At 39.9% G+C, this 18,339-nt stretch overlaps 2 protein-coding genes across 5 annotated transcripts in view; one reads left to right on the top strand and one right to left on the bottom strand.

Moving 5' to 3' along the window:
- The window catches only part of LOC119436262 (uncharacterized), a 694,308-nt gene that overhangs the window by 226,458 nt on the left and 449,511 nt on the right, over positions 1-18,339 (top strand). For all 4 annotated transcript variants that reach the window (XM_049656511.1, XM_049656518.1, XM_037703060.2 and 1 more), the window contains one exon: positions 5,079-5,289. In XM_049656511.1, the coding sequence (XP_049512468.1) occupies positions 5,079-5,289 (211 nt within the window). The remainder of the gene's footprint in view (positions 1-5,078; positions 5,290-18,339) is intronic.
- LOC119436263 (protein scabrous) overlaps positions 12,940-18,339 on the bottom strand; it is a 52,088-nt gene continuing 46,688 nt past the window's right edge. Inside the window, exon 5 of the mRNA XM_037703061.2 lies at positions 12,940-18,301. Within this exon, the coding sequence (XP_037558989.1) occupies positions 17,643-18,301 (659 nt within the window). The 3' untranslated portion in view covers positions 12,940-17,642. The remainder of the gene's footprint in view (positions 18,302-18,339) is intronic.

Here is an 18,339-nt window from a genome sequence, read left to right as displayed (position 1 = left end):
TGAACATCAACTTTGATAACACAATATCAGTGAGAAATCTTTAAATGATTTCAGTTGGGTTAGCTTTATTTCGCTTACAATTATTTCACTTACAAAACGAAAACTGACATCAAGCTGGTATAGTTTAACACAGTTAAGCAAAAATTCTGTGAATTCATGATCGAGACTTTATGCGATGTCCATTGCAGATGTCGCTTGCACCATACGCAGTGCAGAAACTGTTGAGAAATAATCAAATAGATGATGTCCCATGGATGTCCCTCTGTCGTCTGAAGCATGATGTCCGCATAAAATCCAGTGCAGATGTCCTTAGGACATTCGAGATTAAAAATAAAATGGACGTTCAAAATAACCGGAACACAATGTCCCTTGGTAATCCTGGGACTAACTGGCTCTAGACGTCGACGTCTGGATATAATTTGGATGTCCAGCGGATTTTCATGGCCCATTGGGTTGTTTCCATGTGTGTAAGCGAGGATTAGGTTTAAAGGCCCAACCGCATGCACGCGATATTCAAGCGACAGTGACAAGCGACGCGACAGGCACACCCTGTCGCGCTGTCATGTCGCGGCGTGGAGCAACCACATGAACGCGACATCGCGAAAAAGAGTAGCGACGAATTTACATTGTTGTGCGAATAAATGTTATCTTGCGCGCGTAAAGAAATCTCAATTTTATCAATGGTCAATGTTTTATCTAGACCTAGCTAAAATATGCTATCATCCCCAGTGAAAATCCGTCCCATGCATCCCCAGTGGAACTCCGTCCCATGCGCCAGCGTAAGGTGCCGTGGCGCCATCTGTTGAGTAAAACTTAAAACACTTTCTCGGCTCTCGGTGGCGTCTCAGGCCTAACAGCGTCGAAACAAAACAACCGATCTCAATAATAACGACAAGAGAGCGCCGATACTTAGTCTTCAGCTAGCCATGAGGTGAAGCGATGACTGATTGTACTATTTATTTTTTGCTGTCACAGCAGAGAGCAAGTTGCAAGAGCGAATTCAGATCGAAGCGGGCAGGCTGGTTGCTGCCATGTTGTTGTGCAATCGCTGTCCCCAGCGGATGTCGTCGCGCTGACTTCCGGGCGACAAGCGATATTTTCTGGCTGGCCAGATAAGGTTAATGCGGAATATTTCGTTGACCTGCAGTTTGTAGATGACATCGTAATAGCTACAGATGATTGAGGACTTGAACTGGTGAAGTCAAAGGGTAGATTTGAGAATGCTAAAATTAGTCTGCAAAAAATTAATGTTCAATGATCGGACTAGTGAAGAAGTCTGTGATTAGTCATTTGCCTCTTGAAGCAGTGGAGGAGTACATTCGTCTTGGCCAAGTAGTCACAATGAACCCAGATCAACACAAAGAAATCTGTTGATAAATGTAATAAATTGCAGCACATAAGGCAGGCACTGCCAAGTCACGAACAGCAGCTTACTGATTTGTTTGAAAATAAAAGTATGTAATCAATTCATTCTATCAGTACTAGTCTGTTGCTGTCTAGTTGTTGCATAGCTTCAGATCAGCATTATACAGGTGTTGCCAGGTGTATATGATATTTCCTGATTTTGAGAAAACATTCAATTGTGTATCCCACCCTAAGCTACTTTTAAAACTAAGAGCTATCCCTAGACACTATTCATTTCTGTTGTGGATTGTGGCAGATCTATGTCTTGTAGATGACAAACAGGATTTGTGATGACATGGGTTGAAGCTTTGCCCTGGTTCAGTCAGGTATTCCACAACTCTCTGACCACAGGGCCGCAATTTTGTAGGGATGCATTTTCTGATGCTAATCCTTTCCGTACTTTTTACACTTCATCAGTGGTCAGAGCGTTGCTCCACTCATGTTGTCAGTGGGATCAGTCGGCCGTAGAATAGAGTGAAAGGCATTGCTATAGGATCGCAATCCAGGCCACTGTTTTCCTTGCTATTTACAAACTACATTGTCCAGGACACACTGATCAATATATGCCTTTTTCTGGATAGTTGCGGCGCTTGTAGCAATATCTACAGTTCGAATGATAGAATTGTCTAAGGCAGGTCTTTGGCCAAAATTAAGGCCAGGTGCTTATTATGGCAGGTGAGTAACAATCACAAAAAAGAAAAATGGTGGAAATGTGCTACATGCTAAACTAACCTGGAAAATTCTGCACACAATACTAATGATGACATTTTCATCTATAGTTTCAAGTTATTAATATTAAGAGGCTTTAATCACACCTGATTTCAAATGGAGCAATCACATAGCCTACACTGAGAAAGAAGGCTATGAGACAAGTATTCCACTTAAGTAGAACTCTTCATAAGCTACAAAGACCAATGCTTGACTTAGTGGTGACAGTCTTGGGCACATGTATACAGACTAATAATAATGAGCTTGGAAATGTCCAGTAAAAATTGGTCACATTTATTTGTAATTCTTAGTGGTGTAAAATATTACCAACAGTGGTCTTATGCTTTCATGATTGGAGACAGCGCAAGAAACAAAGATAAAGGAAGTGAGACGATAAACACTTTCATCTCCATTTCTTGCGTTGCACCCAACCTTGAGTCAAAACCAACTTTTTCAATTTTATGCTCTTCTCTTTTGCTCAATAAACCTTAAAAGTCTTCAAAAATAAAAAGTGCTATTATGAGAGACTTAAAATATTCTACTTGATTTACCATGACAACATTCGAGGAAATAAAAACACATTTTTAACTCTTTGACCCAGAGACCTACTTGATCCTTCCACACTAAAAAAAAATATATATATCTTGTAGAACTATCAGCTGTAAAAATTAATTTCTTCCCTGAACAATTAATATTTGGAGTGACTTACCTGTAGATGTAATAAAGTGTTTCTCAGTTTCTATCTTTATGAATGCGTGAAAAATTATGTTGAAGTCATGTTGTAGCATATTCTTTGCCAGATTATGAATTGTGTAATTTATTTTTTGTGCTGTACGATGTGATCCATCTTACGCTGTGCTTTTTTTTTTAATTGTGTATCTTTGCTTATGCCATTCTTTTCAACTGCTGTATACATTACTATATATTATATTATTGTTCTATACTGCATTTGCAAACTGTGTCTTGCCCAGGTCCTTTTATGTATCTTCACATGTTGCTATATGTTCAAATTCTAATTTGTTGTATCTTGCTTAAGGCCTATCATTCAGGCTAGCAGCAACGTACCAATAAATAAGTATACTAACCTATGGGTTGAAATTTGGAAGCTAACGAATAAATTTGAGAAGCAGCTAAGGGCTCTGCAACGACCAATGTAGCAGAAAATGATAGGTATAATATTAACAGGCAGGAGGAAGGTGGCATAGATTAGAGAGAAAATGCTGGTAGCGGAAATTCTAGTTCAAATGAGGAGGAAGAAGTAGTGTTGGGCACGTGACTGTAATGTTTATAACTAGGGGTTTGTTAGAGTAACACAATGGATGCTAATGGAAGAGAAACACAGTCAAGGGTGGCAGAGGATTAGTTGGAGTGGTGAGATGAGAAAATTTGCAATCATAGGATGGAGTTGGCTGGTGCAATCGAAAATGATTTATTGAATTCTTGTTGACACATTTCAAGAAAGGTAGAGGAGCTAAAGGTGCATAGCAACTGGTGGGGGCTCCTGTACCTAGATCTATTGCTCTGCAAATGCTTCAAATACACAAATCTTATTTGTCTGCTCCGGCAGATTTGAGTCTAGCTGCAGTATGTGCGTGATCCAGTGGCGCACCGACGGGGGGGGATTCGGGGGTTGGAACTCCCCCCCCCCCCCCCCTGAGGCCGACTTAACCCCCGGTTATGTTTAACCCCTTTTCTTTCCTTACGCATTTGAGTACTGCAACTAAGATGTAAGACGCGCAATCGTCTGCACACTCGCAAAAAGCGCATTTTTTAACAATTTCTCGTGAATAAATCGAAATTAGTGCTGTTTAGATGGTATTGGCAAACTGTCAACCCCCCCCTGGCAGAGATCCTGGGTGCGCTACTGGCGTGATCAGTCCTAGATTATGAATAGTTCCACCCAAACATTTCTGTAAAATTTTGTACTATTCATTCGTATAGTTTAAATTGGTTCTAACGTACAAGGGCTAAACCGCATTTAACAGGAGCATGCTAGTGTGTGTCTCGTGGTCCATGTGATACCAGCTGCGTATGCTTGAGAAAACGCTGCTAGCTCACCAAGCAAGTGCAAGGGGTTTGGCAGATGCTCTGTCTGGTGCTTTGCTTGCTACCATTGCTGCCTGACTCGCTGAGAAGGGAGATTCATTTGTTGATGCTGAAAGTCGCTCTGCTTATTATACATACTTGCCAGCTCTCCTGAATTTACTGCAAAGTTTACAAATATGGGCTCGTTCTGTGATTTTGCAAATGTTGCATTCAGTTTTACAAAAAATAAATTCTGTTAGTGAAAAAGTTTCGCTCGTCAGTCTCAACCTTCCGCTGGAAGTTTGATGGTGAAAGGACACCATAGGGGCACTTGCTTCAAGCAAGTTTATACAGACGAGTTTCTGACGCAAACAAAATTGACAGCAGCAATGTTTCTGAAAGAGTAGCTAAAAGCGACAAGCTGACAGTCAGTCCCGGCTTTTCCAAGTTTTCTGCTGCTTGTGTGCAGCATCAAAAGGTAAATTCTCATTGATAAAGTGTGAATGCATCTCACAATAGATCTATGCTCAGGGCAAGATTTAAAAAAATATGCTTGATATCCCCCCACCTTCCCCCCTCAGTGTTGTGCCTGTGGGATATGTACGAATTTTAATGTTCACAGGTTGGCAGGTAGGATTATTTCCCATACAGAGTGTACAAGTCGAGCACCATTTGGTTTGAGCAAGCAAATTGCCCTTCACAGCGTGTCAGGTGGCATCCAGCTCCATGGCACATGATACTGAGGAGTCAGTGCACATCATAATCTTTGTGCTTGTGCAGTGTACTTGCACAACTTTTGCATGTGCCCAGAGTTGACACTGCACAAATCACAAGCCGCATGCTTGTGGGTTCATTCTTATGTCTGTTTCATGATGTAAGAGAATTTAATCATTTTCGTAGATGTGGGGGCAGCTGAGCAACAAGAACGCTTCCTGTTGCAGGTGCCTTGTGGGCATTACGGAGCGCTACTTCACGGCCCATTACTTCGACCACAGCCTCGTAGGGGCTCAGGCAGATCAGGAGGTTCTCAAGACACTGCTGCGTGACAAGCTGCCAAGACTGCACCGGCACTTGGCACAACTTGACATTGAGCTCTGTACCGTCACCCTCAACTGGTTCCTTGCCATCTTCTTCGACTCCGTTCCCTTTGAGGTGGGTAACCTTTTTCTTCTGAGTTTATTTTCAGTTAGCATAATTTCAGTTATTTTTGTAATTTCTGATAAAAATTGCCCTTGTGGGCATTTTTGGGGGGATAGTGCATCAGCTGTGAACTGCATTTTCTTCGCACTCTATTGCTGGAATATGCAGAGGGGAGAATGGGCAGCCAGATTGCTTCACTTTTGTTGCTGTAACCACACTGCATAATTTAGTATATTACACATATGGGACACTTATTAGTCTTGTGTAGCAAGCCAGCAAAGTGTGGTGTTCTTTATGATAGTTTCTTTGCATCCATGCAAGGTTCTTGAGTTATCAATTCCATTTTTAGCCAGTCTTGCTGCCCTCTATTGGTAATCATCGTAGTTTATAAAACTATGGAGTAGACAGTTTGGTTTACAAAATTTTTCTATATGTATCAAGTTCATATACATAAAAGGTAAGACCATATTAGTAGTGCTGTTAAACGGGCTAGTTAGTTGCAAGATTCTTGATTCATGTTACCAGCACAATAACAATGGGACACAAAGAGGAAGCACAGACACCACAAACACTGGTTACTACAATGGATATTTACTTAACACAAGGCTACTGTTATGAATTCATTGGGCTTTGCCTGCATGGATTCAAATCCCATCATCATCGCCACTTGTTATGAATTAACATGAAGGAACAGTGAAAGAACAAAGAGCCCTGCAATTATGGTCGTTGGTGGCATATTCCTGAAGGCCTGGCCTGCAAGCCCTGCATTTCTCCCTTTATTGCACATAACACAGCTCGCGCTAGGGGGTGCAACCAATTAGCTACATATATGTAACACTATTCAAGCAAGAACCATTAAACGTGCAGCATTATTACTGCGCATGCATACCACACATCCTCTGAATGAGATACTCCATTTTTTTTCTTTGTGATGCCAACAGAAGTGGTGCTAGTGCAGTTATCACCTTCTTTTTGATATTTAGCAGGGACACACAGGCATGTGACTTGAGCTTGGCACCATGCCTGATCTGAGTGCTGGCACCAGCACTGCTGATGCACTGAATAGGTGCAATGAGTGGGGCTGGTACTATTGCTGAACACTGAATAAATTGGTTACTGGCATTCTGAAACATGTGAACAGCACTAAAGAAAACGAAACACAAACCACAGTAGTGCACAGGACGGGTGTAGGACATCAACTGGCCCTACCACAAGAACCGCATGCATTGAAAGGTTCACGTTCATTGCAATAACTTGTGAACACACCACTTACGATCACCCATTACTCACGCATTCCATGCATTCTTTTTTTCTTGGTAAATAATCTTTTTTTCTTGGCACTGCCTCTATTCTGTTGCCTTCTAGCATGCCAAGTGCTAAAAGTGCTAGAGAAATTATGTCATGCCAAAAGCTGCATGAGTTCTTCATTCTTATTAAATACTAGTAAAATTTTCACATCATGCACATGTTTTCAAAGGATTGAAACCTAAACTAAACGGTTTTTATTGTGTATGCATAAATTTGTCTTCACATTGTCTTGAAAAGGCCTGGCATGATAGCAGACGACATGATGGAGGCAGCTATAGCTGTGGTCTTTGCGCCTGTGCAGTGTGGCTGCAGTGCTGCTGCCAGCACTCAGATCGGGCATCGTGCCATGCTGAAACGCTCATGTTCTCCGAGTCGATTGTCCTTTGTTCTTTTCATGCTGTTTGATTTCAATAACGTCAAGCCACACATTTGTGTGCTCCCTAAAAGTTTGATACCCCCTGTGCATAAAGTTTGTATGTGACACCAAATTATGTACACTTGATTGCATGCAGATGCTGATGACTGTGCATGCATATTTGTTGGCAGCACCTTCAATGTTTATAGCGTTTTCAAGTTTCTTTTATGATTTTGCCTTTTATCTCAAGCATGCACTGCACATGGATTACAGCAAATAAAAAGTCTTCACTTTGTGTTCTGGCTCATGTTGCTTTTTATTTCTGATACACTGAGTGCACACTGTACCAAGTGCCTGCCTTTCAGAAGGAGAAGTAGAGTGTGTACCTCAAGTATTAGCATGTGTCTTTCCTAACTCAACAACTTGTGTGGCAGGTTGGTCTGAGCCACAAGTTGGTACCTTTCCGTATTGCAGTAGACTTCTTTCAAAATGAATTTTCTGAAATTATCTCAATACCACTTGGAGCACAAAAGTTTATTTTATCTTAGTGAACATGCATGCATTCATCACTTCTTTGCATCAACTCTCTCTCTGATATTTCTATTCACCTGTTCCTCTCCCGCACCATATGGTATCCAATCAGACACTTTTCTGGTTAATACCATGCGTTCTCTCTTTTTCTTTTTCCTCTCTTTCTTTAGTGAACATTTCTTGGCAAAAAAAAAAAAACAAAAAACTTTGGAATACTTGAAGTAATAGAGTTTCAGCTTCTTGAAATAATTTGAGTGGAGCAGGGCATGTGCTGCTGCATTCTTCCTGCATCAGGTACACTGGCCCAATATCGCTGCCACTGACAGCAGCCAACATGAGTGCGTGGCCAGCATGCAGTGGGCCTTTTCCATCTTTCTCTCCTTCTTATGTTTTATTTATAATATGCTAAACCCTCTCCTTACTTCTAAGTGCAACAGATTCGCATGTTAGATTTTATCACTTCTTGTTTCAAATGCTTCTTATGTGAAATAAGTGATTACGGAATGCACACAGCCCTGTAAATGATAAATACCCAACCAAACAAGGTCTAAGGATGCCTTCAGGAACAAAGCAAACAAAAGTAAAGGTAGACACCATGACTGTTTGGTAGTCACATTGCTTGCCTCACCAAAAACAAAAGGAGATGCCATGAGCATCTGCTAGTTTTACACAACAAAACTTCTGCCTGGCCTGAAAGAATTTCAAACGAGTTCGTTTGTTAATAATTTTTATATTTAAATTTTGGCTGTTAGAAAAAAATTAATAGATGATCTATGAATACATTTTATTGATGCTTATTCAACTGCTATGCTGAAATGATTGACCAGTTGATGCATGGAATATTGAGACATCACAAAATTTAATATGAGCTTACCTTATTTGGTGAAGGTGGATGGTACTGGTGTCAGTGGGAGTGCTCATTTCCTTTTTATATTGTGTACTCTTTGCAACATGCACCACCGCAATATCCAACACATGTGACTACATTCATGTTCTCTATCTAATTTGTTTGTTCATTTAAAATGCTTGAACGTATTTTTTGTGTTTATATTGACTTTTTTAGTATGCTGAACAGTTCAGAAACCATTGTTTAGTTTCACATAGCTTCACCTTTCTTATGCTGAACTTCTGATAAGGCAAGCACGTTTCCAAGGTTTTGTTGTTTGATCCATGGGTTTTAATGTCCCAATCAACACTGGGGCTATCATAAAGGAGGGCTCTGGAATAATTTTCAACTAAGGCTTTAAATCTACAATGGTGTCTTTCATGCTATAGACATAATATATAGTTTTCTCCCTGTTGTATCTAGAATGATAGCCATTACTGAAAATGATTTGAAACGTTCCATGGGGCATACTAATACATAGGAGGGTCAGTTAACATGGCATGCACTGCACGCACTGCATTTAGCATATGTTACTGATGCTAAGTAAAATCAGAATGGGATATCTAATCTGAATTTCAAATGCAATGCAGAATTGTGCCTTGTTGAAAGTTTTCTCTTATGACTTTGACCATGTTGTGGACTGTCACCTGCAAACTGGTGATTTATTTCCTTTTTAATTGCCTTTAAGTGATGTCCATTGTTTAGTGGGCCCATGTCACTTCTTCGGTTTAAGGTACATTTACTGATTCTACAGTTGGCTTTAAACATAAACAAATCAAGGGAACTGAATCCATATTCTCATACGGTAAATTTCAGTGGCACTTTCTCTTCTGTGTGCTGACAATGACTGTTGCAGTGCCTCTGCAGCAAAGGACATTCACTGACATCTCCACATTTCTCATGGTGCATACCATTGCATGCAGGGTGGCGCAGGCATGTCAGGCTCTCATATTATCATAAAAAAAAAAGGTTGCTGAATTGCATTTTGTGCCATGGTGCACAGGCTGCTGTTGCAATTATACACAGTGCTAGCACAAATGATCTTGATTTTATCCCTCTCCTTTACTTGGAGAAACATAAGGTATAGGAACCAAATATCTTTATGAAGGGAAATTCTCCAAGTTTTGTTTTCAAGTTACAATTGCTTGTTATTAGTACTGTCTTCCTCTTTACACACATTCAGATGATAATTCTGCTGCCAACATCCATTGGAGCAGGTGGTCACTGTTGGCCAGCATGGTGTCACCTGTATCTTACATATCTTACATCAAAGTTAATGGGAGATATGACAGCTAGATGGCCAGATGCCTCCTGAGACTAAAAGAGTAAACACTAATCTTCAGTTGGAGCCTGCCCTCTTCAGCCCTTTGCCAGTTGCTCATCTGTGGCATCGAACAAAAAGTCTTACTGGAAGAGTGTGAAGTTGCTCATCAGCTTTGCAAGTCAAGGGAGATAACTCCTGTTATTGCCCAATTGAGGAGTTACCCTCCATTTGGTGAAAAAAAAGAAAAGCCGTGCCGGCATCCCCATGTGGCCTTGTGAAGGTGAAAACTTTCACATAAAATTATTTACTTTTCTCAGAAATGCACAAACGTTAGCTGTTCAGCATATGTGGAAATAAAACGATTCAGTTGTTCTGAGAACTAAATAAAAATAATTATTATTATCATTTTGTCTGCGGATGCATGATATGAATTGGGAAGATCATGTGTGCTACCACTTTATGTATACTACTATACACCAGCTGTATTTTTTGTCTTTGTTCTTTTTTTAGATTCAACAGAATTTTCAGAGATCGCCTGTGGCAGATAGCACAATTCTAATCGTTGAGCTAGATTGCTAAGAGAGGCAGACATTACTTGGACAAAAAATCAAAATGCATACTAATTGACTAATTTACAAAAATACATTAATCAACTTTTAAACTAATTAGTTTAGGGCACATATTGCAATTTACAAATTGTAGTGGTTGAGTTTGCAAGGCATATCGACTTGGAATAAATCCTAAGGATGACACCACTTCGGAGAGATGTGATGTCAAACGCAGTAAAATGCCCTGTTGTTTCACTTGCTTTGTTAACAAAACACCTTTTTATGCATTGCAGGACAAAAATAGCTGGAACACCAATGCATTTCATCACTCACTTTGGAAACACATATCTCGAAACTGGTGTCATCCGCACAATTCAATCGAAGTGGATATGCCTTCTGATCTCACCACCTACAATTAATAAATTGCAATATGTGTAGTAAAGTAACTGATTAAAAAGTTGATTAATGCAAATGTGTTAATCAGTTGATTATGCATGTCATTTCAAAGGCAGTGCACTTGTTGAGACATAGACAAACACTAAATCACACAAACACAAGCACTGACATCGCACATGAGTGCTCGTGTTTATGTGATTTAGTGCTCGTCTATGTCTCAACAAGTGTGCCATCATTGAAATGATAATGGCCAACCAACTAGCCCACCAATACCTCCTGAGCATATGCATTTCAATTGGTCATAAGAATAATGTCTACCTCTTCGACGGCTCAAGGCGTAAAACTGTGCTATCTGTCACAGGTAATTTTTTCAAATTATATTAACTCTGAAAAGAAAAAGGAAAGCCCTATACACATGTGTGTGTGTCTTCATCGTGACATATTATGATAGAATTAGTTTGGTAACAGTTGTGCTGGGTGCTCTTACAGAACTTAAACTGGGGGCTTTACAGAACTTTCAAAAATGTCTGGCAAATGGTGGAATGTCGAGATAAGATTTTGCAAAGCTTTAAAATTGGACCTCCTGTCTTACAGGCCTTGCTGTGCAGAATAAACATTTACAAAATGTACCGTTACTTCACTGTACACTATATTGAACTTGTTTTTTTAGTATTGTCTAAAACATTTTGTATCACATTTACACTTTCCTGCTGTACACAACAGAATGCTGCAAGTTCCTGCATATATTATGGACCCAAATATACATGTGGCAATTTTGAGCCATTGCATAGAGAAAGGAAGAGATTTATCTACGTATAATTATAACTAAAGAACTTTTTGGTCATACAGGAGGAACAAAACGTTTAAATTCCAAAAACTTTTATGCCTGATTATAATAATAATTTAGTGTACCAAGATCTATAGGAAAACAACATATATTATGCCAGGATTATATAGCTCTTAAATACAAAAATTATGTTACTTGTGCATATTTTTGTGCCATTGTTAAATTTAAACACATACATCAGGTGCCTTCAGTAGTTGATCCATATAGAAGTTAGTCTGGGGTGAGTTTCTGTACAGATAATGCTACAAGTAGTTGCTGTCAGGGAAAATGAAGAATAAAAGCTCACCTATTTATAAATGTTGTTATACAATTGAGTTCTTAGTCACTCATTGGCCACTTGAGGAAACTGTGTTATGTAACTGAAAATGGAAATGGCTTCTATGTAAACATGAGACTCAATATCATTGTTGCTACTTGAGAAAAAGCACTTGAATCAAGATACTGCCCAAAATTAATTCTGGCCTCAAATGCAAGGAACTGTTTTACAGGTAATTTCGAAATAATCTTTCATTTGCAATTTCCCTAACCATATGAAGGAAGACAAAAGAAGTGCTTTTCTGATGACAGAGTTGATTTGAAGTGTTTGATTTGAAATATTTAACCTGAAACACAAAGCAAAGTACTACTGATGCACAGAATGCCTCCCTCCACTGTTCATTTTCTTCTCTGTTTTAGGAGCACATCAGTCAACTCCAGTGAATGCCTTAATAACAAAGCTGGTATTGTTGCTATGCAAAAAAATGATGCATCACTCACACAAGCACTTGTACAGATTGCTTTATATTAGCTTCACCAAATTTTTTAAAGTTAACTGCGGTGGCTAATGCAATTCCACCTCTGTAGTTTGGTTACTTGGAGAGGCCTGCACTACATTTGTAAAAAATCACAATGTGCAATTAGCTAATTTAATAAATTTTGCTCATCAATTCTCTGATCATTTATGTTAAGGCACATGCTAGCAGTGCAATTTCAGGCCTCTGAGTGCTGAAAGCATGTTCATAGAAATCTTGGGACTAAAATGTTTACTGTATGCCATGGAATGCTCATTCCACATTATAATATCTCACAGCACTTCAAGAAGTTTTTTTTAAAATAATACTACAGTGGTAGAATTACATAATCTGCCACAGATAACTGTTAAACATGCATGCATTAATTCAAATGTAAGTGTTCACCACTCTTGCCAAGATTTCTGGTACTGTGAAGCAGTGGTGCAGAGATGCTGGCTTTACTGGTAAATGTGATAAAATTTTAATTATCTAACTTGCTATTACAGTTTATGTTGGATTTAATAGTTCTCTCTATGCAGAGAGCTGGTGTCTATTTTTTTCTGGTGGATATTTATTTCTTTTAGCATTCAGTTCATGTCTATCCTTCAACAATATTCTTTTTTTATATATATTTGGTGCAGCTTCTCAAAACAGTTTGTATGTGTTCTTCATTTTTGAGTTCTTGTCTGAGTGTTTGATGAAGTGATAAAATTTCTTGTCTCTGCCTTGAAGCAGCCTGCCTTGTAGCCCTTTTGTAGCCCGTGAAGTGCCGTGTATCATTTTCACTGCAGTAATTCATACTGCCCAGTCAAAATATTGGTAGCTGACGTATAGTTGTTCTATGCCGAGGTTTTTTTCTACCAAAACAAAAACTTGTGCTTTCCAGTTAACTTCTGTGCTTTCAGAATGTGTCATGTGCTATGTTTTATGAGATTGAGTTTGGTAATACACACAAGAAAAAGATGTGCATGGTAACACAGCATCCTGTTGTTTAAACTCTTTTTTTATTATATCTATGTACAAGACAGAAACACAATTGAAGCATCATACCTACACTCTTCTCTACACCAGCTGTCTAAGACAGTTGTGCAAACAGGAGTAAACCTGTACAAAAGCCTTGTAAGAAAAAAAAATATCTTCAAGGCTTTTTTGTAATCTTCTAATGCTAGGCTCGCTTATATTACCTAAACATCTTGCACCCAGCAAAGACATTCTCCATCTGAAGCATGACGATTTTAATGTCAAGCATATATATATATATATATCGCACACTACCTACAGCGAAACCTCTCCTTCAGAAATGCAATTGCAACAAATGTAGAGAATAACAAAGGCCTTAATAAATAAGCAACACGTAACAAATTCCTCTGCATCATATTGAGGAAAAAACACACATCTGTATGAGATCTGAAATAACAAAAATTACCATCGGACCGACTGTTGCTAAAATCCTTGCAATTATACTAACAGTGCATTCCTAGAGCTGATTCTTCTGGCCTATCTCTTTTTGCTAGCCAGTTCCTGAAAGCTCTCTGTTATAATCATCATGAATTTATTTAAGGTGAATTGTTTGCACACCTGTTCCAAATTAGTAATTTTAATTGCACTTGTTTGGTAAATGAGTTTGTTATTAATGTGGGGTATTTTCTTTGAGGAGTGTTACACACACTGTCGATGGGGTATATCACTAAACGTGCGTGCAGCTCCCATCTCAATTTGTAGTTGTACGTCTTTCCTTCTGCATTTTATTTTCTCATCAATTTTGTCTCATCATTTCTACCTGATTGAGTGGGCAGAGCATTTCCAGAATATGTAAACTTTATTTATGGGAGGTTTTGCCATGTTGGCACATCACACAATTTGCTTTCTTGACTAGCTGGCGGTTTGTCAGGGGTATATGAGGAACATATGTTGTGTCATACAATGACTTGCATGTTAAGTGACTCTTGATGTGGCTTATAGCATGACTGTAATTGAGGGCTGCATTTGCACCTGTGAACATTGATGGCAATGGCTGAATGGTGTCACACTTAATTTTATGAGGTGGTATGTGGCTTTTGTCACTCTGCACCGTGAAGCTTTGTAGTTTTATTGTGCAGCAGCACAACTACAGTCGACTTATGTAGTTGAAACCCCTTAGAAACATGCGTATGTGCCTGAATTATTCAAGTCAGTAATGTGCAACTCAAGAGAAAATTATGATTTAATACACAAAGAAGAATCTAAATGGAGCACGTTATTCTTCCCACAGCCCGCATTGAAATCGCTGCAGATGAGCATAAAGCTAGTTAGATATACAGCACTAGTCACATGTGCTACGACAGTTGTGAGTGTTCGACTGTACTGCCAGCTGATAAGATTTCAATATGAAGTTTTCTGTGCAATAAATTTATGTAAATTGCTATTCAGTACACCTGAATTGTCTTCCATCAGTTGCTTTTAGCCACAAGGTTTGGATTATGTTGTTACTTGTTTACCTGGAAAGACAAATAGGAAATATTCTAATGAACGGACAGCGTTATTTGATATTTAATCAATGCCAGAGTATACTGAAACCGTAGCTGGCCACCAATAAATTTGAGACAAGTTTGAATTGAGCGGAATATTGAATTTCTCCAGTTTGAATTATTGCAAGTCGACTGTAGTAGTTATTCTACTATTAAGTCAGTAAAGATGAACAATATTATTTAACACAAGACAAGTACAGTCAATGACCGATTTTTTGGACGTGCCCAATAATTCGGACGCCTTCGCGGCAACGCCACGTACCCCATAGTACAGCCACTGTACCCATGGAGTCAATGTATAAGAACGTCTGAAATTTCGGACGCAAAAACTCTTCGCCGTCCGATTTTCCGGACTTTTTGCCGTGACCGCAGGTCGAAAATGGCATTATCAAAGCCACCGCCACCACCATATTTATTATCTCGCCACCTCAAACAGGCGCTGTAAGCTGTACAGCGTACACAGCTGCAAGCTGTATACGGTGGCTGTAGCTACCACCGCGGCAAGGCTTGGCCTGGCTGTTTCGACGTTCGCTACCAAGCTTCTTGCTGTTTGGTACCGTGTTTTTCATTGAAAGAATTCGCCGCTGTCAGCAATGGCACTGACTCCGCCTTTGTAATGCTCGCCAATGGCTTCGAAGCTCGGAAAGCACGACGCGTTGCGTAATGCCGGTTTCCGAAAGTCAGCTTCGCCTCAATACAAAAATGTTACGCGGCGAAGCATACGCGAAGTATTGCGGTGAAGCACACCAAGAATGGGAAGGGGCAATAGTCATGGGACACTGTATGTATTCCTTAATTATACACGCTTGCACCCGCCATCTCCTGTCACAGTACGAGCACCGATACGCCTAATAATTGTACTGGTAGGCCTTCAGAGCTATTTCCGACGTGCCTGTGGCGATTTGAGCCTTTGGGGGCTGTAAAAGGTATGCATTCATTTTTTCGGACTGTTCAATCTTTCGGACGTTTTCGCGGTTCCTAGGGAGTCCGAAAAAATCGGAAGTTGACTGTATATCTTATGATTAGTTTATGTAAATTGCAATTTTTTAACTGCAGTAAGGGTGCAGCTTCCTGAACATCTCTGAAATGATGATTGTGGCTGAAAGTCATGCTGACAAAAATACATAATCTGCACAACTGTTGATCCCATTAATGTTTCCTATCAATCAAAGCTCTCTCCTGGCTATTTTTACCCAAAGATAAAATGCAAATTACACCATGACAAATATTTAGGTTTTGTTATAATCTAGTATGCACATTACTTTGCAACTCAATGATCGTAACATTATGGGTTGCTGTAGTTGAAAGGTGCAATGGCCAATGTAACGGGCAAAGCAACTGGTCACTATCAATGTAATAAAGTAAAAGGAAGCAAGAAATTCACTGCAACTTCTTATCAGCAGCTTAAAGTCCACATAACATTGTTCATAAGTAGCTACAGCCATCAATGTCTTTGAAATTTGTTTTTTAATATTTGATACAAACAATATTTAAAGAAAATAAAAAATAACAATCTTGTTGTCCTGTGCAGAAAGCACTAGAAAGCTAGTAGTAGTACTTTGATTTGTGTGAGTGCACAGTGAATTAGAAGTGGCTGCCTTAACTAAATATAAATACTATTGGTTCATAACTTAGGTAGTTATTAATAATGAGAAACTCAACAACTACACAATTTTCACAAGGAGGCAGGAAGTCTCTTCTACATCTACACTGCTGGATAACCACACTTCTACTTTTAGGCTGGTGAAAGCTGTTCACCTGCTACAATAAAGTTCACAGCACATTCCTCTCTTTTGGAGGAACACAGGGAAGGGCATTTGAGTGAGCTACCATATGCTTGTTTACTAGGCGTTCACTTACTGCATTATGGTGACTTTTATTCTCCATAAAAGTTGCAGGGTGTTTGCCTAATCTTAGAAATAACAAATCCTATAATGTCGGTATCATTAATAAAGAAAGACTGTTATTCATGCATTGATAACTTGTTTTATATTTCACGCTGGGAGTGACAATTTGTTTTGCTTTTCTCATTGAAACTATGAATAAATTAATATCATAATGGCATTGCTGATTTTCATACAGTACCCTCAAATGCCCTTAAATGCCCACACGAACACCTTTCACAACAAGAAATGCAATCAAACAGCAAACTGGCAGGACTGCTTCTTCTCAGAAGAAGTGTCAAATAGATGCCATCTGTGAAATCATGGACGCTATCAAACAGTGGGAGGTGGGTTTGATTGCAGACTACAGCATATGCTGTGACTGACACGTTAAGTACAGTTCATGTCTGTCCATAGCAGCTGACATTGACCAGAAGCAAAAAATGCTTATGCTGCTTTTAGAGAGGCTGAAGTTGCATGATCAAGCTCACTTTTCAATAAGAAAGGGAAGGTGTACACAAACACAGAACTGGTTACGCATAAAATCTTTTCATGGGCTGGCCTTCAGAGAGCTATAACAATCACCCTTAAAACTCGTTCGTGTATTCTCAGGGAACTGCCTGTGGACGTGCTGATTCATGTTGTGGCCATGCCTTGATAAATATGCCTTCATCAAGTAGTGGCTGGAGTTCATTCAGATGGGCCTGGGGATCCAGAAGGCAGTCTTCAAGTGCCGGGAATGCAATTCCCCCTGGCTTACAGGATGTCCATGTTGTCAAACAATGTGCCTTCACGTCACTGTTGCATTGGTCCCTTGAGTGTTGTCATGTTGTTACGCAGACAGGCTCTGTGATACTGCAGCTCGTGTTGCTGGCTTGAACAACTTGTCCTTTATGGCACGAGGCAGATTGCTGGTTCATCTTTCACTATACACAGCACACATAGTCACTGCACACAGTCACATACCTATTATCGCAACATATGTACAACACACACACATTTTTTATAAATTAATCAAAGGGCCATCTCTGGCCAAGTCCAAAAAAAGATTCCTGAGCTCCTTCTGTTGCTCAGGCAGCCTTAGCCTTTGTCCACCTGCGCTTCTTCCTTCTTGTAGTAGGTCTGAGTTTCATCTCTACCCTGGACAGCTGCACCCACTCAAGGGCATCCATGTCGTACCAAGTTAGGCCAACTTTGTACTTGCCATTAATGTTGACATACTGGCAATGGTTGTACCACCAGCCTGAGGAGTAGTACACAGCACAGTGGGTGCTACTGAAGTCATTATCTCTGTCAGCTGTGCTGAATGCCATACCTGAATGGTACTCGAGAGCATTGCTGGCATTACCTCGGTAGCCCAACACTTCCAGTCTGTACCTCTGAGCCTCCGAACCAACAACAACATGGTCATACTCAACAAACTTGTAATTGCCAGACACATCCCAGAGGTCAATGCGAAGTGAGTAGTTTCCAGAGGAGGTGATCTCATGCAGTGCATCGTTTCCTAGCCAGTGTTCACCAGACACATCACCAAAACCTTGCTTGTAATCATCCCAGTTGCGATAAAAGTCCTGAGAGCCATCACATCGGCGCTGCACTACTGTCCAGCCACCACCGTCTGTCTGCATATCACAGAAGACTAGGCGGGCCTTCTCAGCACCATGGGGGTGGATCAGTCGCACTCCACTGTGTTGACCATTTGTAGGATGACTGATGTTGGAAGAGCAGTCTGCAGAGAAAAAAAGGGCAAACTTAGTCAGGAATCCA

This window comes from Dermacentor silvarum, chromosome 1 (assembly GCF_013339745.2).
Source record: "Dermacentor silvarum isolate Dsil-2018 chromosome 1, BIME_Dsil_1.4, whole genome shotgun sequence".
In the NCBI taxonomy this organism is placed as follows: Eukaryota; Metazoa; Arthropoda; class Arachnida; order Ixodida; family Ixodidae; genus Dermacentor; species Dermacentor silvarum.
This window is presented reverse-complemented; position numbering and strand designations above follow the sequence as displayed.